The sequence below is a fragment of the Dermacentor silvarum genome, chromosome 4, assembly GCF_013339745.2.
Source record: "Dermacentor silvarum isolate Dsil-2018 chromosome 4, BIME_Dsil_1.4, whole genome shotgun sequence".
Taxonomy (NCBI): domain Eukaryota; kingdom Metazoa; phylum Arthropoda; class Arachnida; order Ixodida; family Ixodidae; genus Dermacentor; species Dermacentor silvarum.
Window position 1 is genome coordinate 85,060,402 of NC_051157.2, and position 23,971 is coordinate 85,084,372.

General features: G+C 43.8%; 1 protein-coding gene across 4 annotated transcripts in view; it reads left to right on the forward strand.

The window, feature by feature from the left end:
* Nucleotides 1-23,971, forward strand: part of LOC119448738 (tudor domain-containing protein 7B) — a 116,317-nt gene that overhangs the window by 58,114 nt on the left and 34,232 nt on the right. For all 4 annotated transcript variants that reach the window (XM_037711961.2, XM_049665815.1, XM_049665813.1 and 1 more), the window contains 7 exons: nt 1,852-1,947; nt 4,728-4,840; nt 5,919-6,147; nt 8,500-8,622; nt 9,119-9,223; nt 21,810-21,914; nt 22,790-22,908. In XM_037711961.2, the coding sequence (XP_037567889.2) occupies nt 1,852-1,947; nt 4,728-4,840; nt 5,919-6,147; nt 8,500-8,622; nt 9,119-9,223; nt 21,810-21,914; nt 22,790-22,908 (890 nt within the window). The remainder of the gene's footprint in view (nt 1-1,851; nt 1,948-4,727; nt 4,841-5,918; nt 6,148-8,499; nt 8,623-9,118; nt 9,224-21,809; nt 21,915-22,789; nt 22,909-23,971) is intronic.

Here is a 23,971-nt window from a genome sequence, read left to right on the forward strand (position 1 = left end):
TGTGGTCACGCCTGATGAGTTGTGTGTGTGGGAAAATAGAGGGTGTGACCCATACGTGAACAATTTCTTTCTGAAATATTTAAGCCCAAATTCAGGGGTGCGGCCCTTATACAATATAGACCACTTATAACGTAATCGCTTATAGTGCAGGACCGGATATAGTGCGGTCTTTTCAGACTCCCGTTAATTTTCCCATAGCACTCCATGTATACACGTATGGCTTATAGTACAGTTGCGGGAAACGAAATACCAGTTACAGTGCGGCTGCCTGGGAGTACGGAAGTCAGCGGAGACGGCGAACGCTCCCCTCAAGCGCCCCAAGGAGTGCTCGAGGAAGAAAGAGAGACGAAGTGGAGGAGAAGGGCACGTGGTGGGAACGAACAGCGAGTGAGGCTGAAACCAGAATCTTGAGTGCGAGTCGTGAACTATCACGGCGCGCATAGCGAGCGAGGGCCGAGAAACTGCCAACGCCATCCAACGCTCGCTTCACGATAACTGCAGTAAACGAAACTTCAGGGAGCGGGCGGTGCTGGCAAAGCACGGCGAAGGGCGCACGCGCAGACCGTGGAATGTGAGGGAGGAGGGCGGCAGGGAAGCGGATTTCACCTTGGCAACTCCACCGCTTTGGTAGCTCCCCTCGCCCTCCCTCGTAGCTCCCTCACTTTCTACTGTCACCGTGCGCGCCCGCCGCCGGGCAGGGCACTGCAGGCATGACTGGCATGACTGCAGGCGCCGCCGCTCCAGCCGGCCCGGCGCCCGCTCCCCGAAGTTTCGTTTTCTGCCGTTATCGGGAAGCGGGCGTTTGCCGGCGTGGGGCAGTTTCATTGGCTGGCCTGGGACAGCGCCGCTGCTTCCCTCTACGCCGTAGCCGCAGCGTGCAAGGTCAACACGTGACTAGAAAGTAGAGGAAGCATAAAGGAGAAAGAAGGGTTCACTGCCATTTACTACGCGTAGCTACGGTAGGGTGGCTGAGACGTCGGCACAGTTGGCACGTACGGCACGTACTGTTCCGGTGCAACGCAGAATCGGTGACCTTGCCATTTGAGAGAGGGTGAAATTTTCGCCGCGTTTTTTTTTTTTTCGTTCTTTTTTTTTTTTTTGCGCGCGACATTGAGGGGTCTCTCCTAAGCTTTTACTCTATGGCAGTGCCGGAGCAATGCCGGTCAGCGTGAATTATTTCGAATTAACGAGATTCGACTCTGAATTGAATGCAAACGTTCTAGCCGCATTCTTCGACTGTCGCATACACGTGGCGGCTCGGTACGCATGTTTTGCATATGTGCGGGCCTTAAAAATTGTTGCTTTGGTTATAGTGCGGTACCGCTTATAGTGCGGATATTCGCGACTCCGGCGACTTACGTTATAAGCGGTCTACACTGTGCAAGAATGCACGGTATGTTTGTTGAGACTTGTGAACTGTGCATTTCATGAAAATGTCATTTGGATGCACTTCTGTCTAGAGCTGGGCTGCATCATAATGACATTGGTCAGGGCAATACAGATGATGACATTTTGTTGGGGCTGCCAAAATGTAACCCATGGAATTTTCTGTTCAAATAATTACAGGGATACCGCATTTGATTTCTCTTGATATCTCCACTCTGTTGACAGTTCTGATAAACACGCCTCTTGAGATTCTGTGTTAAGGGGAGATGCTCCTCAGAAACATTTCTTTTTAAATAATGATGCTGGGCGAATGAAAATTCTACCACTTAAAGAGCTCAGTTGGTCAGTTACCACTCAGTTGTCAGTGTTGTGTGGGACTCAGTGTCAGTTGTGCGGTGTTTTACAGTGCAACTGGAGAGGCAGAGTGTTGGGTCTGTTAAAGCATCACTTTGGTGTTCTTTTCAGGCGGAATGCTTTTTTCTAGACCACGGTGATGTTGACTCTGTGCCGGTTCACAAGCTTCAGGAGCTGGATCCAAAGTTTTTAAATCTGCCGTTCCAGGTTCGTATGCCGTAGAACAAAACTTGTGCTTTGGAAGTGGGTGATGTGTTAACAGGTTGTACGCAGGTAGAGTATGTTTAGAGAACTAACAAATGTTAGTTGTTCATATTCTAGATGAAATAGGAAAGTTGTGGACTTTAATGGAATGAGTGACATACAGAAGTGACACCCCTTTTCACACGCCAAAAATTTTGGAAAATTGTAAGCGATAGTTAGAGAAATTAAGCATGTAGTGATTGCATACTGGGGGCTGATTGAGCATACGAAGCAATATGGTTATGGGAAGATTTGTTTTGTGCCTGCAATTAAAGCCATGTCTTCTTTAGAAAAATGTGTGTGCTTGCTGTGCTGTGACTTCAGTATGACAGCCCTGTGCTGAATAACTCAGTTGTCAGTGTTGTGTGGGACGCAGTGTCAGTAGTGCGGGGTACATGACTAGTGTGCATATCAAAATGTGTGTGCTTGCTGTGCTGTGACTTCAGTATGACAGCCCTGTGCTGAATAACTCAGTTGTCAGTGTTGTGTGGGACTCAGTGTCAGCTGTGCGGTGTACATGACTAGTGTGCATATCAAAATGTGTGTGCTTGCTGTGCTGTGACTTCAGTATGACAGCCCTGTGCTGAATAACTCAGTTGTCATTTGTGTTAGTTATATCTGTGGATTTTTTCTTATGGTTGTTGTGAGTTTATGAAGGGTAGGTTGTACTTGTGAAACTGGCAACTGTGCTTCTAAGAAGAGAACAGAACACTTACCAGAGAGAGGAGAAACATAGCTGGGAGCAGCATACAATTAGATTGAGTTAGTTAGGGAAATACATAGTCGTAGGGTGAATGTGGTCTATCTCGGACAGAGCTAATAATATTGATAAAAAAAATTTATCTTGTTTTGTTGGGTGGCTTATTGAAGCTGTTGGCGTAGTAGATCATTATTTGGCACTGTGTATGTTCCTGTGTCTTTCATCACCAACCCTTATAACAATGTACGTCTTGCGCTTTATAAATGGCAAGTATGTCCTCTTGTATCACCAGATGGGACTTGGGCTCTCTGGTTAACAAAGTGAGGTTCGAGGGGGATTTGCACGCACATTGAAGCAAGCGGCCAGATCTGTTTGATCTCCTTCTTCCTAAGCCTATTTGATGAAATTATGATACCTTAAAGTTTGAATAGACAGACTAGCTGAACGTTTACGGTCCTTTCTACTCACACCCGCTGCAGTGGCTTAGCAGCTATGGTGTTGAGCTGCTGAGCACAAGGTCGTGGGATCAAATCCCGGCCATGGTGGCCACATTTCGATGGGAGCGAAATGCAAAAACACCTGTGACCCGTGCATTGAGGACATGTTAAAGATCCCCCGGTGGTCAAAATTAATCCGGAGTCTCCCACTACAGCGTACCTCGTGATGAAATCGTGGTTTTGGCACGTAAAACCCCAGAATTCATTTCAATTCTGTTCCACTCAGACTGGTGTGTCCCAGCAATTTGCACACAGCTGCTTAACGGGAATGCTAGTGCGTGCATGCAGAACACTCATGTCTGCAGCGGAACGTACAAGGATTCTCTCACTCTGCTAGAAAAAAAAATCCGATTAAGCAGAGCGTGAATGTGTGTGTCCACTTGTCTTCTTTCATGCAGAAATCTTGAAACATTGAGAAAAAAATATTTCACTGCATTTTACAAGAAACACATTCCTTTTCACCCAGCTTTGTTTTTAGGTGAACATGCGCTTCTTGATATGTCATATGTTGTTAGCTTTTTAAAGGAAGCAGGTGTTCTCAAAAAACTCTAAATTCCCACCGTGTGCTTTGCTACATATTGTGCTACACCTCACCCACCTTCTCATCTCCGAGAAGAAGGTTGAGGTCCTTGTTTAAATTGTTGGGACCCTAGCGGCCCTTGCCCAGACAAGGACTCGCTGAGGTGACGCAACTTTTCGGAACAATTATATCTTGTGTTTGGCGCATGATAGCCTTAACTGATTATGTGCCATTAAACCCAACAACACAACAACAACTTGTCTTCTTTGTTGTTTCGTGGCCAAGCTGGCAGCATGCTGATTACAAAACAGAAATATGCGCTTATAAAAAAAATACGATGCACTTCCCTGCAGTGGCTTGGAGCATGAGAAACTTCAGGAAGTCAGGCACAGGGTGCTGCATATTTAGCTGCCTGTGTTCGAAAAAAAGGTTTTCCGCTCACTGCTGCACTGTTCTTGCTGAAATTTTGCAGAAGGGTCATGTTGGAGTCCCCTTGTTCAGTGTAACACTTGCCACAGTTAATTGTCTGGGTTTGAAGAAAAAACTGAGTTTGCCTTCACTTGTGGGGATGCGAGCTGCTGTCGCGACGTCGCAAGCATAAAATTGTATCGTCACCTGCCGGCAGCTGCAGAAAGTAGCCGGTCAGGGAGGGCAGTCGCGTGTTCCAGGAGCGGGCAACACATGGCAAACCTCCCTGACCGCATGTATGCAGTGAACTATGCAGCACCCTGTATATTGAAGCTAATATTCAGTATCTTAGATGGAGATAGCAAAACATGAAATGAGAAGGTATATATCTTGTTTCTGATTGTAGTTGCCACAAAAAATATAGGTGGCCATGCCTAAACAGCCAATTGTACAGCTGTTTTGAACAGTTTTTGAGTGGTAATGCCACCAGCCTTTTACCAGTAGTGCTGGGAGTAGCACAGGAAGTGTTCTTGAGAAAAAAAGTACGAAGAGCTCCATTTTCACAAATGTAAGAATCGCTGGCTGTTCATTAATAAATGAATGGTTGTGGCCCTTTCAGATAGTTCACTGCCAGCTGGATGATTTGGGTGATTTCGCTGATGACGAGCAGGCGAACAAACTGTTGAATGAACTTTTTGTCGGCAAATGCCTCATTGCTGAAGTTGCTGCCAGGTGAGTGTATGCTTTAGCTCGCAACTTTGTGCAATAAATGGCATGGCACAGCTGAATGCAGTGTATTGTTTGCAAGTGGTGTGGCCTTCAGACATGTTAATTCAGACAGCTCAGATGTTGGTACTATTGTTTGAATTGTGAACACTTCAAATACTTGGATGTTAAATTGAGTGTAACCTAAGCGAAGAAATGTTATTTACAATAAAGCAGAATAATTTAAAATCTTTGTTAATTCAACAAATTTAAAGGTGCCCAGGACTGCTTTTTGTCGTAGTAAAGAAAGGCATTTGAAGTGAAAATAAGTTATTTCAGAAATACTTTGCTGTAAACGTACTTCAATGCGTTCAGAAGAAGCAGAATTATTGACAATACGGCCTCCACTGGGCTCCCGTTACTTCTTCAATGCCTTGCACCGCGAAGGCTACGGCAGAGTGAGGCGTGGCCGACCACAGCTACCATAGCTGTGTATAGGAATCCGCTTTATTACGAAATAAAGGGTCCAGAAGAGAGTGAGGAGCAGGCTTCTGTTTGAAAAGAGAGCGTTTGAGAGAAAGGTGACTTCGCGCTCCGCTTGCAAGATCCACGCACCGCGTATAGCAGCAAAATTTGGCTGAGATCTTCACAGCATCGTATGCTATCAGCGGATTATGTTATTTCACCATGCCTGAGGGGTGGTTCAGGGCCCCTTTAAGTTAACGTGTGACGTTCTCAGTGAAATTCGAAGCCATTTCCAAATGGTAAGGCATTGCCAAAAATGTGAAACTGATTGTAAACTCCAGTAGAAAAGTGCATGCATGTGCGAGACTCTCCCTTAACACAGCAGGAGTTTTTCATTCGTGTAAGGCACATGTCAGAAGCCAAAAATGCTCTTTAATGAACAGTAGTGAGAAAACAAAGCTGCCATTGTTATCGTAGCCTTTCTTTCTCAGTACTGCTCTTCCACCAGCATGCTCTTTGGTTCTTAAAAAGTAAATACTATCGTGATGGGCATTGGTGTTTCAGTGTGTATGTATGTGATACCAGTCTTTGAAAAGTGTGGTATGTGCAAGCATGATCTGGTTTTTTTGCTTGCCAATAGGGAACCTGTAGTGACTGCAACCTTCTATGACACGACGACTGACGAGGATGTGAATCTCAATGCCCTGTTGCTGAAGCGTCTTGAAACCCCAACGCTACCAGGGCCTGAACAAATCACGCGAGTGCGACTCAGTCACATAGACTCGGAGGGGAATCTCTATGTGCAGCTGCAGGAGTCTGGACTGAGTCATGTGACTCGTTTCATGGGAGTCGTTGGCAGCCACATTACGGTGAGGAGCACTGCATGAAAGGGACAGGTTGGCTGTAGACCAACCTTGTCATGTGTGTAGAAGATGTGCACAGTTTGCTTTGGTGTTATAGTGCTTAATGTCTCCTGTGAGCCACTTTATAGCTAACGCAAGTGATGAGGTCTTGCTTGTTTCTGGTTTGTTATATACAGTATAACTTTGTTGATACGAACCCGTTTCATACAATTTCCCAGCACCAACGTTCGCGATCAAGAACATTAAAAATCGCCCAATGCGGTTATGCTTCATTTTTACTGGTTAATACGTTCCTGGAAAACGCAATCGTCCTGCACCGACATTCAGTGCATCATCAAACTGTAATCGTATTTGTTTTCCAGCTGCTGGATCCCATGTCAACAAGAAAAGGCATGTGCGATCGAGAGCAGTACTTGCCCGCCTGTGTCATGTGAAAATGCCAGCATGCACTCGGTTTCTCTTTATGGTACCAGCAAATCTCCTCATGGGTTGTCGTACATCCCACACATCTATCGCTGCCAACCCTGTTGTGATAAGCATCTTCACCTACCTGTTTCACAGCATATGTGGCATAGTGGGAATTACTGCATGATTTAAATAGGCAATAACCCAAACATAGGCCATTACCTGCTGTAGGCGACGTGAAGTGAGCATAATGTTTTGCTCTGGCAGCACTTCTGAAGTTGCTCACCAGCTCGATTTCTTTTTGGTTTCCCATGGTCGTCTTAAAGCACTAAGCAATAAAAAAAAAAAAAACAAAGCATATCTCGGGCTGCTTGTGCCCCAATGATTCTAGCTGAGTGGGCACCTCAAGACTTCCTGCCAAAACACCCCACTCAAGGAGGTTGCTGACCCAGACCAAATTTGAAAAGTGCAAACGTAAGCTTGCTGAAGCCACAAAAACGACAATGTGCGCCTTGGGCCACTTGGGCCCTACCAGCTCGGTGCATGTCAGTGTCCCATCGGCGTCTTCTGCAACGTTTCGCATAACGCTTCGCATTACGTAGATGTAAACTACAGTTGAGTCTGCCAAATTTTTTTGTGGCTTCGGATTGTATGTTTTCCCAGTTAGGGGGGGAACATTTTTTGTCTCGTTTTTTTTTTCCAAACCTATGAACATTGTTCCGCTGTATCGGTGTTTTTTACTTTAATGTTTGATTAGATGATTCACAGTAGCAGTGAACCTACATTGTACAATAAGCTGGCGACTGCACAGGACACTCCACGTAGCTGGTGGAACACAAAAACGGATTGGCATTGGCTAACATGGTGCGGCATGATAGTTAATAAAGCTCATACCGTGTTTTTCCGCATATATCCCGCCGCTGTGTATGATCTGAACCCGCCATTACAACAGCAGTGGAAGAAAAAAAAAATATTCGCGCGTATAACCAGCGGAAATAACTGCATACAACAACGCTCACATCTTTGCAAAAACAGTCCATTCACGGATGCACGACTCGTCCACGTCATATTTTAGGCCAGCGGCTCTGTTCCCTTCCTCTTTGGCGATGCTGATAAAGCTGGATTCACACAACGGACGTGATCGCGGACGAATCAGTCACATGACATCTGACGTGAATCGGGTCACTTCGTAGACACAGCTAGCATTCATGCGACAGAGGATGACAGTTCAGTCGGAGCAGTCGGAGCATGGGCAATGGCGATTTCGCTCTCCGCCGTATCGCGAAGCGCTTCGCGTGGACCGAGGGAGCGCCGCGGGAACGGGTGACGAATGAGCACGCTGGTGCCGCATGTACTATTCACTATACCCAAAATGCCAACCCATAAAGAGGAGCAGAATGGAGGACCATGAATGAGTGGAGAAGGGAGCTTCAACACGCAGTAGTGGGGAGAGGGTGGGATGCCATAGGAGATAACGAAACTAAATGGCAGAAAACTTTGAGGTGTGGCTACACGACAGCGTGTGCCACGCTGCCCCGTGAAGCCACACCTACAAGTAAAATTCGCTTATAACTCACACCCCAACTTTACTGCCAACTTTCTTAAAATTTTGGTGCGGGTTATACGCATGAAAATACAGTATGTTCCTGAGCCTCCAGATGTATGAGCAGTGTCTTGATAAATTGTTCCCTCTATAGTGTTCACCAGGCCCAATGTTGCAGAAATTGAACTAGCATTGAGCTTGGGGTTGATTGACTAAAACTTTGGGTACAGAAAGCATTTGTTGTAGATCGAACTGAGAAAATTAACTTGACATGAGCAATTCTTGTCTGTGCCTTGTGTGGTAACAGCATGAAGATGTCGCGATTCACCAGATTCACATTTCATCTGAAGCCAGGTGGCTAATGACATGACCTGGTTGTTGTTTTTTTCTTTTCTTCTGTTGACATGCAGCAAAATAACCACCAGCCTGCATCGTCGCTTTGCGAGTCAAAGCTGTACGCCTGCAGGCTGAAAGACTCGGTCACTTTCTTTCGAGCCCTTCTCCTCTCTGCCGTACGCACAAAGGATGACAAGGTAGGTGGCATAACTGATAATGTCAATTGACGAAACCTAATAAATTTCAGCAGCATTTGCTTTGGTTGTCGTTGGAACTGGCCATACAGCGGTGCTCACTGAGCATTTAATTTGACACTAATTTGTATATAATGAAATGCTTGTGTGACAGTACTACTGCAGCCTGTGACTTTTTTGCTCTGTGAAGTGTCTTTTGTAGAGGTTCATGAGCGAGTAATTGCATTATTTACACAGTATTCAATAATAATTATTTACAGAATTTACCTTTCGTTGTCCGTGTGCTTTTGCGCTACTGTGTAAATAATGGTACACCAACTAGCCCATCAGTCTGTCCTTTTGAGTAATTGTAGTATGTGAAGCATCTGAAATGACCTTCCTCATGAACAAATTCCTCATTTCAAGATTGGCAAGAACGGTAGCACTGGGCTAACTTGTGATTTTTGTTTGTTTTTTTCTCTCTTTTGTCCCATGTTGGAATGTAACTTCCTGCTAACAGGTGCTTGTGAGGCTTGTGGACATTGGTCAGGAGACTCTGGTGTACGCATCAAACCTTTATGAGCTTGAAGCCTTTGGGGAGAGCTTTGTGAGCTTCCCACACCAGGTGTGTGATGTGCATGCATCTTCCATCTATAGCATTGTAGCTGTTGGGCAGTGCAAGATAACCAGAATATGTTTGAGTACTGCTTTGTGAACTATGATAGTATAAAAACACTAATGGGCTCACTTAGGCACAATCACACTCTTACGTTCACAACATGCAAAAAAAAAAAAACACATGGTTAGAATTAATGCTAAAACAATGTTGGCGCCAACGCTGTAGTGCAAATCATCTTTCAAATACATTAGACTGATGCCACCTGATCTATGAACTTTCTTAGAAGGGGTGTCACTGTTGGACAGGAGGTGAGGAGGTGTTCCGTAGGATTGTGTGAATAGTAATGTTCAAGACCAAATCAAATACAGATCGAATAACGGCAGAAATGAATCAAATTTAATATTGATACTTTACAAATAGTGAACAGCCGTTCTCACCATTAATATAGAACGAGTTTCACATCCTAGTATATTCACAACATTGGCAAGTTTCTGTCATTACAAGTAAGGAAACATTGTTCATTAAAAGCATAGTGCGGCAAACATGCTGTTTAGTCGCATACTCTGGACTTGTAGGCGAGTGCAAATGATGGTGGTTTAGCTGATCTGGTGCCCGGCTCCCTGAGGGACATAACGTGCTCCACTGCGCAACTTCTATACTCTATCTCACAAGTAACTTGCAGCACTGCTGAAGGTACGAGGTGTACACAGGCAATGTCATTGCGCAGCGTAATATAGTTCCGGATGTAACTGTCTGGTTATTGGCAGGAATAGTGAGGTTTATTTTTTGCTTGGTACATGATACATTCCAGCGATACCCTTTGCGCATGCACATTGTATACGGCAAATTAACTGTGGTGTTTACCTTCAGTAATCGTAATAGCCACCCTAACCACAATTACGTATCAACGTGGCAGCGCCCTTGCAATCCAGACTGCCCGCTTTGATCCAAATTTGTGCTTGTTACTGCCTCTGCCCTGACAGCAAGAAATAAATGGTAAATTCAGTCATCACTTAGTGTCATCGCACGCTGAGGGCAAAGCATCAGGTATGTTTTGTCATTATTATTTAGGTCAGATGTTTGTTTTGGCGCTGCTAGGACTACAGAAGTGGTGCCAAAGCCGTAAAAGTGGTTTCATTTTTAGTTAGAAGATGGCGCCACAGCATTAACACTGGTGAGGTGTTGACGATGCGGAACGCTATGTACGCCTAATTTTTTGCTGCATCATTAATTTAATGCTCTGCTCTAGTATGGTACATGATGACATTGGCGAGCATATACCAAATACAGTGGAATCTCAATGATACGATCACGGCTAATACGAATTTCCGGATGATACGAATTTTTCCGTGGTCCCGGCCGAGCCCCATTACTTTGCAACGTGCTAGAGTACGGTTGTTACGAATCGATTTTCGACCCGCGTTGGTTGATACGAATAAACGCCGCCCCACCGACGGCCGCGAAAGAGAACAGCGCGCCGTCCCGCGCTTTCTCCCTTTCTCTTTTGGTTCGGAGGCGCGGACGCGACGCCGGACAGCGCAGAGGCCGCGACTGGGCGCAAAGAGTTTGAAGCGGTGGCGCTTTTGTTGCTTTTGTGCTTTTCCTCCTTTTCGGCGGCCACCCATCGGACGGAGTGGCTGCTGTGCTTCGGGCCACGTTCTTTGCGTTTGCGCCATTTTGCCTAGTCGCAGCGAGCTATGTCGACCGAGATACGATCTCGGCTGATTCGCGCGGCGGTACGCCGAGGCGCGGGAGCCACCGTTGGCGCATCTTCCGTCGACTGCGTTATCGGTGCCGATGGCACAGGGCGATTGTCGGTTTCGCTGCTGGAGTCACACGATGCAAGATAGCGCGGCACGTTCAGTCGGGTGCTCCTCCGCTTCTCCCGCTAATCGTCGTATTTTTCTTGCCGTAGAAGGCTTGCGCTTCCGTATTCCGAAGGCGTGCGTCGTCCAAAATTTCTTCTCCAACGAGTGACGATCCATCACTAACCTGGGAGCTCTCAGTAATCCGAATTCTGCGTGTCAAGTGAAGACGCCGGCGTGGTTTACGAAGCAGACAACTGCGGTTGCCATCTTGCCCCTGCCACAGCAGCAACCAATGGAGAGACGCCTTTCAGCACGGCAGCCAATTGGAGGCCCGCTTTCATCGGAGGGCCCGTGTGACTACCTATCGCAGACCCGCGCTTCTTTTGAGTTTGCGCGTTTGTTACAAGATGGCGACGACGGACGAATTGAGAAGCGGAACGGCGAAACTTTGAGCTTTCGAACGATACCAAGATGGCGGCGCTCGGTGGCGGGAAATACGATATGTCTCCGTGAATTGCGGTGATCTGGCGCGATTTAAAGCTGTTTTCTCGCCCTGCGCACTGACGAATAAATCTTTTTCGGCCACTTTTAGTGCGTTTTCAGCCAAACCATTTTGATACAGCGTAGATTAGGCGTTGCAGATACCGAAATGCGTGGTTTTCAAAAATCAATTTTTCTCGCGATTTTCGCGATCATCCCCCCATAATTTAGTTAGTTTTATTTATGTTTCGATGATACGAATTTCGGCTAATACGAATATGTTTCATGACCCCGTAAGATTCGTATCATCGAGATTCCACTGTAGATGCCAAGCATACGGTGTGGTGCGGGTGAACATTTATAAGTGCATTCGCCATTACTACTGGCTAAGGAGGCGGCAAGGAACTACTGACAAATAATATAGATGAAGCGAAGCCCCCCTGTTGCATTCATGTAAACGCAGCTTATAATTACAACTACGGGTGTGTGAATCCCGAGTAGTGGATTTTGAATCAAATCGAGGAAGAAAAAAAGCAGAATATCGAATCAAATATTGAATATCAGAAAATTTATCACAACGGTTAATTCCTACAAATTTTGGCAAGAAAGCATGATACTGCAAACGCTTAGTAGCCTCCTAGCATTGCATAACAAGAATGTAGCCAGCTATCAGTAACTTGGGTACTTAGAAATCAAGATATACAGTCATCATCATCATCAGCCTAAATTAGGGTGCCTCGATGCCCAGCGCCGCCGTCCAGGGTGGAGACAACCCCGCTGGCGCCGCCATATTGTGTCACACGAGCTGAGACTCAGCTACGCTTGCGTTCATAAAGTGTTACTCGCGGCGCGCTTCCAAGTGCTTTGCTTTGATGAGGATTTTTTTATCGGTGTCCCATCTGCATATCTTTATAACCAATAGCCGTTAACTCGTCGAAGGTCGAAGACGTAAATGTATGGCGCCGGGAACATGCCCCAAGTTGCCTAATTCAATCACATATTAATTAATATGCCGTGTGTATGTTTAAAATATGCACTATTTTTTTGCGCTTCGATGCTTGGTATATAAGGTTTGCGACCCCCTGTGTGTGGAAATTTTTCTTTTTCGCTGTTGTATTTTGGTTTACACGTCACGCCTCCTTTACCGTAGCCAGCCACTCGCGCACGGCGGTTAGTTTCCCTTGCATTGCGCGTGCTCTTCGCGTTCGTTGCAATTATTTGACGATATTTACGCGCAATTTTTGCTTTTTTTGCCCACAAAACTGTGTGCTGACAGGATTAAGCTGGTGTAAAAATAACTGTGATGTGAAAATAAGGTTTAGTTAGTGCTGTAGAGAAAAATGTAACGTAACGTGTCTGTGTCAATCTTGCGTAGTACACACAAGAAATCAAACGATGCACAAAATACATTTACTTATAATGTCTAGTACAATCAATCATGAAAGAGATATGTATATGAAAAATTATATGTACTGTGTGGCGCCTGAAGGTTATGTTGAAAGACGAGATAAAAAAATTAATTCGCAAGGTAGGCTCAACACACAATTCGGGATAGAGAGAGTTTTTTTTTTATTTATTCATTACATGGGGGAGGGGGGGGGGGTTCAAGTGAGTACATCAACCTTATTACACACAATATAAATCGAAAACAAGAATGCAAACAAGAAAACGCAACCGCGGGTAATATTAATCAAGATATCCAGCCAGATATCCAGCCAGAATACGTATATCAGCTACCATCGAATACGTCGCATCAGCCAAACACATCGATGGCGAGTACTGAACATTTCATAAATAACCATTAGAACACTGATAACTACATTGAAAAAATAAGCAACACTGCATACATATCACGTACAAAAACCGTAAATGAAACTAAGACAGTCAAATACAGATTAGCAATGTTTTTCACTTCGAAAATATAGTCCATGATGATGTAGGGCTGTTGACTTCAACAGACGGCGCCCATCCTGTCGATTTCCCTCGTACTGGTCCTCTTCAAAGTGTTTCTAAGTACAGGTAAAACAACAAAAGTGATTATTGATATGAAAAGTTGCCTTGTAAATACAGAGAACCCATTACAGTGCTTAAAAATAAATTTTAGCAGAAGCAATGCTGTATTACCTCGCTTCACACGTTTCGAAGAAATGCACAGGCTACAACAGACACCATGCCAGAAAGCGCCGAAACATTTTGGTCCCATGATGCCCCTTAACTCTACTACACCTGGGCATACCGTGCACAGGCATTTAAAGACTGTCACAGTACCCACTACGATCGGGAATGAGCACGAATGACCATCGGCTTACGATCACCACGCTACAAATATGTACAAGTCTAAAAAATCAGCTATGTAACGTAACACCCTGAGGTCCGCAAGATATCTCCTGAGAAATCAGAGAAAATCACAATGTTTCGCTTACCACGTACAAAACAGCCGCTCTCCCCAGACGAAGCACTGCGTTCTTTAGTCCCAAATAACCAGTACCGAAAAAAGAAAAAAAAAAAAGAAGCAAGAGACACACACGATGTGTGCTTCCCGTGAAAAAGGAAAATAGGTGGCTTACGTGACGATTCGTAGCTAATGTAAGACTATTTCGCGGCTAAGCATCTTCGTCAGTCCTTAAAATAAGGGTACAGACTGCGCCCATCAAAACGAAAAAAGCCTATGCGACGCGCGCTCGCAAACCATACGCTACTCAGACTAGCATCGGTGCAGTGCTTACTTAGTTCGTGAGCGAACGTAGGTACGTGAGCGAGGATCAGAGAATACTTTCTTATTTAAATGAAAAACACGGTGCGGTAGTCTAAACATTCTTGACACTTACCTCGCAAATGCAGGAGTTATCCGTTGCCTTCCAGTGATCGCGCTTTACTTGGGCTTCCCATCTCTTCCGTCGCTCTGGGTCCCGGGGAAGCGAAAACAACGCAGTCCTTTACGCGTCGATCCGGCGCACTTGGGAACACAACAGCCCGTCATGTCGACACGATGCACTCGATAGCTTGTCAGTCATGCGGCTGAACACTGTCTAGCAAGTAGAAGCGTCCGCGAAGCATCCGCGCGCACTGTGCCTCGAACTCAGGCACCGGCACCAAGCAATCGCAACGGCTCGCTGTGACACAATATGGCGTCGCAGCGAGAAAGCGGCGGCGCGGGGGCGGTCAAAGGTTGGCACCACCCTGAACGGCGGCGCTGGCATCGAGGCACTCTAGCCTAAATATGCTTGGTAGCCTCCTAGCATTGCATAACAAGAATGTAGCCAGATATCAGTAACTTAGGTGCATAGAAATCAAGGTATACAGTACAATCTATTAAATCATCTTACTATAATCTTATTATAGGAAACTCCAAATTCGTACGCCACTACTGATTACAGCTCAGTTGTAGTGTATAAACGTCTGGAGAACATTTTTTTATCAACAGGATGTCTGTTGAATAGAATGAACTGCTTTTTTCCCTCTGAAGCTAAACAATTAGTGATGTTATGTTGGAATGAATACCAATGAGGTTCTCGGTTCATATAGTGGACCTGCGTTTCATGGCAATCTTTTATTGCATGGAAAGTTTTGCTTGTCACCGCGTATCCAACACGATCTGCGTGCCTTGCAGTGGCTAATCGGCCCGATATTCGGACATGCTTTTGCACTTTCTGAAATACCCGCTGCTTTTGTTGCCATTCCTTCTGTCCGCTTCACATTATTGTTTCTATCGGTCCTGTCCACCTGAGTGAACATTTTACTGTCAGAGGCGGCGCCGTCCCGTGAATTGCGCCGTTCAGGTACTGTGTGCGATCTTCGCATCAGGTTGACATTGGGGAGCGCATGCAATAGGCCACAAGCACTGGCAGATACAAAGTCCACGACTGCGTCAACCAAGTGAGCCTTTCTAGATATTCAATTCATGAATCGAATTATTTGAACGGTCATTATTCGATTCGATTTCAATTTGTGAATCAAATGATTTGAACGGTTATTATTCGATTCGGTTATATTCGAGTAATCGCACACCTCTAGTTACAACGCCAACACATTTGTTGCGTCAATCCACCAAACGTGGAGGGAGCAGATGACACGATTTTGAGGGGCGTTCAGCCTTCCTATAGGCTAAAATGTCCTGTAGCTTCGACAATGCTACAAGAAACTACTGAGATAGAGTATAGTGTTTTATGTCTACTATGGCCACCAAGATGAAATTTATGGCACTTTTGCTCCAATTTTATGCTTGATCACATAGAGCTTGCTGTTTTAAATATTCAAAAACTATTTGTATTTTTGAATAGTGACTATTCAACTTGAAGACCAAATCAGATATGGCAATATTTGATTCGTTATTTGAAAGTTTCAAATATTCACTAACCCCTAGTGTCTTGTGAAACTTACGGACAAATGAGATGGGGCTTGGGCTCCAGCTGGCCTCACCTTCGCTGCATTCAGCTGTATTCGTACCCAGGAACCATGTAGAATAAATGTTCAGCTAGTGTAGCCAGTGTTTCTGGCACCTTCTCTTTCAGTTGTCATAAATGCTGGTAGGTTTTGGTTAAGTTATTTTATTTATCTCATTCATCATCTTCTGTTCTTCCTTCTTGAATCTGCTCTGCAGGCCGCTGTGCTTAGCGGGAGGTCTCCGTGACTCGGAATATTCTGCTGCTGCTGTCCTGGGAGAACTATATATAAATGTCAAGAGATCAAATTTATGAAAAAGGGGGTCGTCGTGGTAATTTGTACCAATATAGCCGATGATAACTGTAGACGTCTTGAGGCCACGTTACTGGAAATCTCGGGGAAATAAACTGAAGCCTTTGAAAAAATTCCTTTAGCCAGTGCTTTGTTCCTCTTTCAATGTTTCTTTGTTGCTAGTACAGAAAAAGAGAAAATGTGTGTGTAGAAAGGCAGGGAGGTTTTGTTTCATTTATTGCAGTATTTTGCAGAGTACAGAAAAAGAGAAAATGTGTGTGTAGAAAGGCAGAGATGTTTTGTTTCACTTATTGCAATGTTTTGTTTCACTTATTGCAATATTTTGCTGCTGCTGTCCTGGGAGAACTAATATATAAATGTCTGGAGATCAAATTTATGAAAAGGGGTCAATTATGAAAAAGTGGATCGTCATGGTAATTTGTACCAATATAGCCGATGATAACTGTAGACGTCGTGAGGCCACGTTACTGGAAATCTCGGGGAAATTTCTTACGCTTTCTGTAATTTCCTGGAGTACAAAAAGGATTAATGTGTGTGCAATGAACGACACCCTTTGAAAAAATTCGTTTAGCCAGTGCTTTGTTCCTCTTTCAATGTTTCTTTGTTGCTAGTACAGAAAAAGAGAAAATGTGTGTGTTGAAAGGCAGGGAGGATTTGTTTCATTTATTTATTTCTCTTCTGCTGTCTTTTCTCCTTCAATCTGTACTGTAGGCCTCTATGACAGAAGACCATCACAGAAGTGGGTTAGAGGAAAATGGGTTGATTGGGTGAAAAAACAATAAATGACAGACGAAAACCAGTTTCTTAAAATTGCGTAATTTATATAGTTCTTGTGAGGAATGCTACATTTTAGTGCAGCCGACTACTTTTGTCAGATAAAAAACACATGGGGGAAAATTTTGGTCGACCACACGTCATCAGAGTGTTGTTTTCACTTGGTATCAAGTGCATGGTTGGCCAGCGATGGCATTCCTTGCAAAGTTAGTTCTACTGGGCTGATTGACACTGTACTGTGAAAAGCTTCAATTAACCACAACAGCACTCGTGCGAGCAGGATCAGTGAAAGTGAATCTTCAGCTCCAGACACTGAGCATGAACTCACTCTGGAACTCGTACACTGTGACAGTCTCAAACAGGAAGTGCTTGCCAAGTTCTTGACTGTAATGGAACAACAGCAACAGCACATGATGCAACAAAGCGAAGTAATGAAATCTTTGGCCAAGCCACCTAATCAAGAAAATTCAACACGAAATATTGTAAGGCCGCACGAAGTGCACACTTATTGGCTGTGGTTTTTTGAGTGCGCCTGTGACAAGAATATGTAGGACTCCGACGAAGATTTTGAATATGTGCCGCTATTTTGGCGCTATTGTCAAGAAATGATACAATGTGCAACTTATGAATTCGGCCCTAACACATTGGAATGACATCGTAATTGCCAGAGACAATTTACAAACAGAAGATGCTCTTCAGGTGCCTAGCATAACAAGGCTAACAAGCTCATTTCATTGGGGAACTGTCCTCCCTCAGCATTAAAATTGCATGTCATACCTTTCCAGCTCGCAGACAAAGCAGCGATTTGCAGAGCCCCCTAAATATATTTGTCCAGAGATAAAAAGGTGTGACAAGAAGCAAGAAACGTTATACTCTGGTAACTATTGCGTCTGAAGAAGATGGAAAATCTTTGCCCCTCTACAGACTACTGGGCTCTCAATCATAAAACTGAATTGATATGTTATCTAATGCCAAGGATTTACGACATCATTGATGAAACTGAGAGCTGCCATTGTTTATCCCGAATAGACCTCTGCTAGGGCTTTTGCAAGGTCCCACTGAGTGAAGAAATGAAAAACACTGCATTTCTTATACACTTTTTTACTTGTTTGAATGCAACAGCGTACCATTCAGTTAGAAAAACTCTGTGTGGTTCTTGATGATTATGACTAATTACTGAAACCTTACTTTGGCACATTCTGCAACATATACATTGAGGACACCATATTCAAAGAAAGTAGAAGTACCACAATCACCTCTCAAAAGTTCTTCACGCTCTCAGTCTTGCTCAACTGACTCAGTTTCAAGGAAAGATAAAGTAATATTTCTCGGAAGAGTGTTCGATGGATGTACATACTAAAACCACCAAGCAAGAATCCGCAGAAGGAATTTTCAAGCTGGTAAATCCTCATGACCTACACTCCCTGCATATTTTTCTCTGCCTATCGGTACACATTACGCTGTTTATAAGGGACTATGCAGGAAGAACAAGGTGCCTTGCACGTTTAGCCCTGAAATACATACCTTTTCAATCCAGGAGTGTGAAGGTGCCTATTATGAGCTGTATACTTAATTTTTCTCAACTTTTTGTGGTGAACACAGATGCAACGCACTACACTGCCATTGTAGATTTGTACTAGAAACACTCGAGGCTAGTGAATCAACAGATACACCACATGGTTGGGTACTATAGCTATACGCTGAAACTTGCTGAAATCAATTACTCGACCACAGAAAAGGAAGCTCTGGCCATCTTAATAGCTGCTCAGTATTTTCGTACTTGCCTGGAAGGTGAAAAGTTCATGCTATTCACTGATAATTAAGCATTGAATCACCTTCCGAGCATGGCCCAACCAGATGGGTCAGGTATCAACTATTCAGTTTCATAATTTTGCACCATCCCTGCTGTTCACTGCTGTGGATGCACCATCTAAATTACTTGTAGATGAGGCAAGTGAGCAGCTAGAAGGAATCAATCACATTAAGCTGTGGCAAGGTACATAGGAACTTCAGTTTATTAGTGAAAAATATCCCGTACAAACCACCGTGTTTCTGAGATTTATCTGTACTACGACACTCCTGGATCAGGTGGACATGACAGTTTCTGGCACACATATAATAAATAATTGATATTTACATGGATGGGCATGAAAACTCTGCTATGTGAACAAAGTTCAAGTAATTGACAAGCAATATGACAACCCCAGAATATTCGAGTGTCTTGTTTGAAGTCATTCACGTGGACTTTGCAGAGCTCGAAAAGAGGGGAGTAGTCAGATGAATGCAATATTTTCCTATTTCCATAGTTGAGTGCACAAAAACGATTATGGCTAAAGCTAAAGCACAAATACGTTAGTTCGTGACGACGGACCCGCTGTCTGGAGTATCAAGTTGGCACAAGATCACGGGATAACAATAACATAGTCTTCTCCATACCAGACATCAAACAACACCTTAAGGTGCATCTGGACTTTGAAGGCAGTTGGTAGTGCTGCCTCGAGGTTGCTGTGAAACATCGCAACTCGTATGCCAGTGGTTTAGGCTGCAGTCCTCATTTCTCCGCCTTCAGGAAAACCTCAAGCTTAGTGAAGCCAAGAAAAGTGTTGAAGAAAAGGAGGTTCTGCAAACAGCCGATCAAGAGAAACTTTGGCAAGGCACAGGAGTGAGGTACTGGACATACAACCTGAAGGCTATGTCCTTGTAAAGAAAAAAGTTGTACCTTCAAATCATAAACTTTACCGACTTTCCCACATGGTTGAGACCACAATTTGGCACAGAATCTTGAAGAATGACTGCTACACCGGAGCCTCAGGTCAAACAGTGTGCCTTTATTCGAGGCATATTTGGTATTACACCAGGAGGTAGGTGTCTCGAAAAGAAGGCTGGGAGAGTGAAGCAGTGGACAGATGACAGAAGAAAATGGGTAGGGAAAACAGAGGAAGAAGTGAAAGAAAGAATAAATGGCGAATGACACCCAGTTTTGTTGGGTCTTGAACCACTTTTTATTGAAGTCGAGAAATGCATTTGATGCTAATACAGGCTATTTTAGAAATACTTTGCTGCAAAAACTGCTTGAATGTATTCAGCAGTTTATTGGCAATCAAAGACCCCCTTTGTGTGCTTCCGTTCCTCCTTCAATGTGTAGCAGGGTTGCGGCGTAGCGGGGCATGCCCACAATGCTCTGCCTACTGAACGTCGCCATGGCACGTAGTTCAAATTTGATTTTGGATGTTCACGTAGAAGCCACTACTTCCAATTTTAGCGCCAATGACAGGCCAAACTTGGTGGCTACCCCTCAGCTTACACAGTTGAGTTCACGGTGTCTGATCCCTTTGCTGTGCTAAAAAGTGTACTAGATAGCTATACGCGTGGCTATTCTCGCACCGAGCTACATCAGTAGCAAATTTCCTTTCACACTTATCTCTATGACAATCACAGGATTTCTGAGGGTCAAACAAACTTCATCTTTGTGTTTGCTCCAGCGAATACGTCGGCAGTGCACACATCGACTAAGCGATGGATGTCGCATTCTAGACTCGCGTTGGAATGATTCCTAATGCAACGAGCTTTGACCATGATGGTGACACACCTCGAGGGTGTGCAATTCTTGAAGCAGACGACCTGTTCATCGGATGTTGGCACTCAGGCCTTGAGTCACATTACCCACAAATGCGAATTGGAGCATACTGTTGTCCTCGACAAGCCACAGTGAGCAGGTTCATCATGGCACCCCGCAACAGTTGTGTTTATGCTTCGCAGCAGACACAGCTACATGCAACTGTAGTGGCTAACTATGTGCACGCCAGTCTGGCTGCGCTACGTGGAGCGGACTGGCTTTGTCCTGGAACAGCTTGACTGATGGATAGTAACCAAATCAAAATTGTGCATTTTGTACAGTGGCTAAATAGGAAGCAAAGTCTGCCAGGAGCAGCCAAGAGTGAGCGCGCGCTGGCAAGTGTACATCTGGCATGACCTTAAGTTTTGTGTGGTTCTAGGCTAGTTGAGTATTCAAACGAATCACAATTAGCGAGACCTGATGGCTATGATACTGATAAGCAGTGTGGCCAAAGCTTTATTCTTACACAGGCGGGAATGGCTGAGCGTTAGTCGACGATATACGATAGTTGTACTTCCAGAATTGCGGAATTCATAGAGAAATTCGAAACAGATTTTTGCTTACTTCAGCTTGTTTATTAAACTGTGTGAATAAATATACATAGTAACAGTAGGAAGAAGTGCAATGAAATCCAAACACCCTTTTTGATTGATGTCAATTATTGGCCAATAGCCCCCCCCCCGTGTATGGGAATCTGCAATATGACAAAATATGGCAACCCCAAAGAGAGGAGAAAGCTTCTTTTGCAAAGAGAGTGTTTGAGAAGAAAGTGACTTCGCACTCCACTTGTGAGCTCCACGCATCGCGCATGACTGCAAAATTTGGCTTATATGTTCACAGCAGCGTATGCTTTCCATGGACTGTTTATTCACCAAGCTCAAAGGGTTGTTCAGGACCTCTTTAAGATTCTTTCATGTAGTAGTTCTTGTGAGGAACACTAGAGCTATTAGTAAATCTAGCACAAGCTTAGTGACATGCTTTTGTACAGAAATTGCGTTCTCTGTAATTTGGCAACTTTTGCTATGCTGTCAGGGCTTTTCTTCACAGGTGTTATTTCACCTTTTTGTTGCTGCCAGTGACCAGTTTCTACACACTCATCAGATGTGATCAGGAGCAGTAATTCTTGTATTGAATTTGTGCATTCTTCAGTTTAATGGTTGAAAGAAATTGAATACTATTTGGTTCATGCTTGTTGCTTACGTGTTGCAATACAATGCAGGCCATCATCTGTCGTCTAGCAGATATTCCACCCGGTCTTTGGACGTCGAAGGCAACATCTCTTCTGAGGGAGATGGTTCCTTCAGACATTGATCTGCTGCTCAAGGTGTGCCATCATTCTTTAATTTTCACTTGTGTTTGGCCTTCGGCATCAGCCTTGAGCAACTCATCACTGCTTGATTACGTGCGACTGCACAAAAACCTCAATGTAATGAGTGAAATCGACTATTAAATCTGTTCTTCATTGCAGATTTTATAACTTTTGCCACAGTTTAACAAAGTAATTTTACGTTCCAGTTTCAATTTAATGAAGTCACTGCGCATGACGTGCATGTACAGATGCCCTGGTAACGATAGGCATGTCTTTCTGCATTACTAGCAAGTGAAACAGATCTCTGCATAACACTTTCGGCTCTTGTAAAAAGGGTAGCTTAATCTTAAAAATTTTTGTTCTGTCGTGGAACTGTGGACAGTAATATGTGGGGTTTCTAGAATGCAGATATCACTTGCTTTGTAGTATGCGTATTGTGACCAGCACAGAATGTGTGTTTTGTTACCAGCATCTGGAACCACACGTGGCTCATATACTCTCGAGAACACTTGCGTGTTCAAAGTAAATTTAAAGGTAACCAGAAGGAAAGTGTGAAACTATGAAGGTATGCTTTCTTTGGGCTGCAGGGCATTTTAAATGATTTTAACTGTTACACAGTTTTGCAGGCTATTGTTTTCAAATCATTCTATGTTCAGTTTTCAGCTATGTTACATTCAGATCTTACATTGCAGTTATCCAGCCAGAATGTGTGTGCATTTTGTACTCTACAGCATGTACAAGAAGCAGGAGTTTGAAGTATGGGCAGACCTTGCACCATTGGCTGTGACCATTTGCTTTGAAGGCTTAAAAGTCATATTTTTGATTTGCTTCAATTATCCAAATATTGCAATGAAGTGTCACATTTTTGTATTTTCTGTTCCTGCATTCAGGTTGTTAGGCCAGCAAAGGATGGCTCTGAACCTCTGGTGGCCATGTTCAAACGCATTGAGCCAAACAACGAACTCGTGTCTGTCAACACATCGCTGGCGGTGGCTTTGGAGTCTTCAAAGTGAGCCCAATGAGAAATTTGACAAGAGGGGCTGACCGACAGAAACTGAAATGCAGACCAAAGTTTTGACTAGCTTCATGCCTATCTGAAAGCAGTCACGCCTGCAACAAGTTTTTTTTGTTTTTTTGTTCTTTTTTGCTTAGTTTCTTATTTTTCACTTGTTTCGAAATGTTAACAGAGAAGCAGATTGCCTACTGTTTGAGTGAGTCTGAAAATTTTGGAACATGACAACACAAGATATGCACAGGGCAACACGAGATAAAAGTACATATGTAGCTACAGTTGAACCTCAGCGTAACAGTGCACCTCAATTTAGCTAAATTCACAATTATTCTTTCTAATATTTAATTGAATAGTACCATTCACGATATGTGCATCTGCCAACTTTATTATAAAATTCCAAGATTTGAAGCTTGTCTGATACTAATATTAACACAGAATTGTAAGATTTTTCATTTGCACTTGATTTAGGGCAAAACTGATTTTGAAAAAATACTAAAACAGACACTGACTGAATTCTCAGACTGATTTTTCAGATGGGTCAATTATTCAAACCTACCCGCAGCAATGACAACTTATATAGGTATGGATGTATAATGGCAGCTGAAGTTTCAGCTGCCAGTGCATGAATACTTCTTTAACAATTCTGTCTGTGGCACAGGTCATTCTTGCTGTGCTTACAGAGCAGGCTGTTCACAGCATCCTAACAGTTCAAAATCAGCAAATCAATAAACAATCAACGTGTTGAGTAATCAGACAAATTTTAGTATATATTTTGCCAAATTTTAGTGTTTTTTGGCATTTACTGTAGTATTTTTTTCATATTCTAGAGTTGGCAGGCCTGTATGTATCTTTTGTCCGAGTTTTCCTCGCACATTTGCCATCAAGCCCAACAGTTATCGTATTTGCATGATTCTAACGTGGCCCTTTTTTAATAAAAGTGCGTTCAAATTTGCATGCATGTTACAATCCTAACTAATTCTACTGAAAATCAAAAACAAAACTGATCCTTACTAAAATAAAAAGCTTAATGCAAGGTAGCTAGCCAGAGCGCCATTGAACA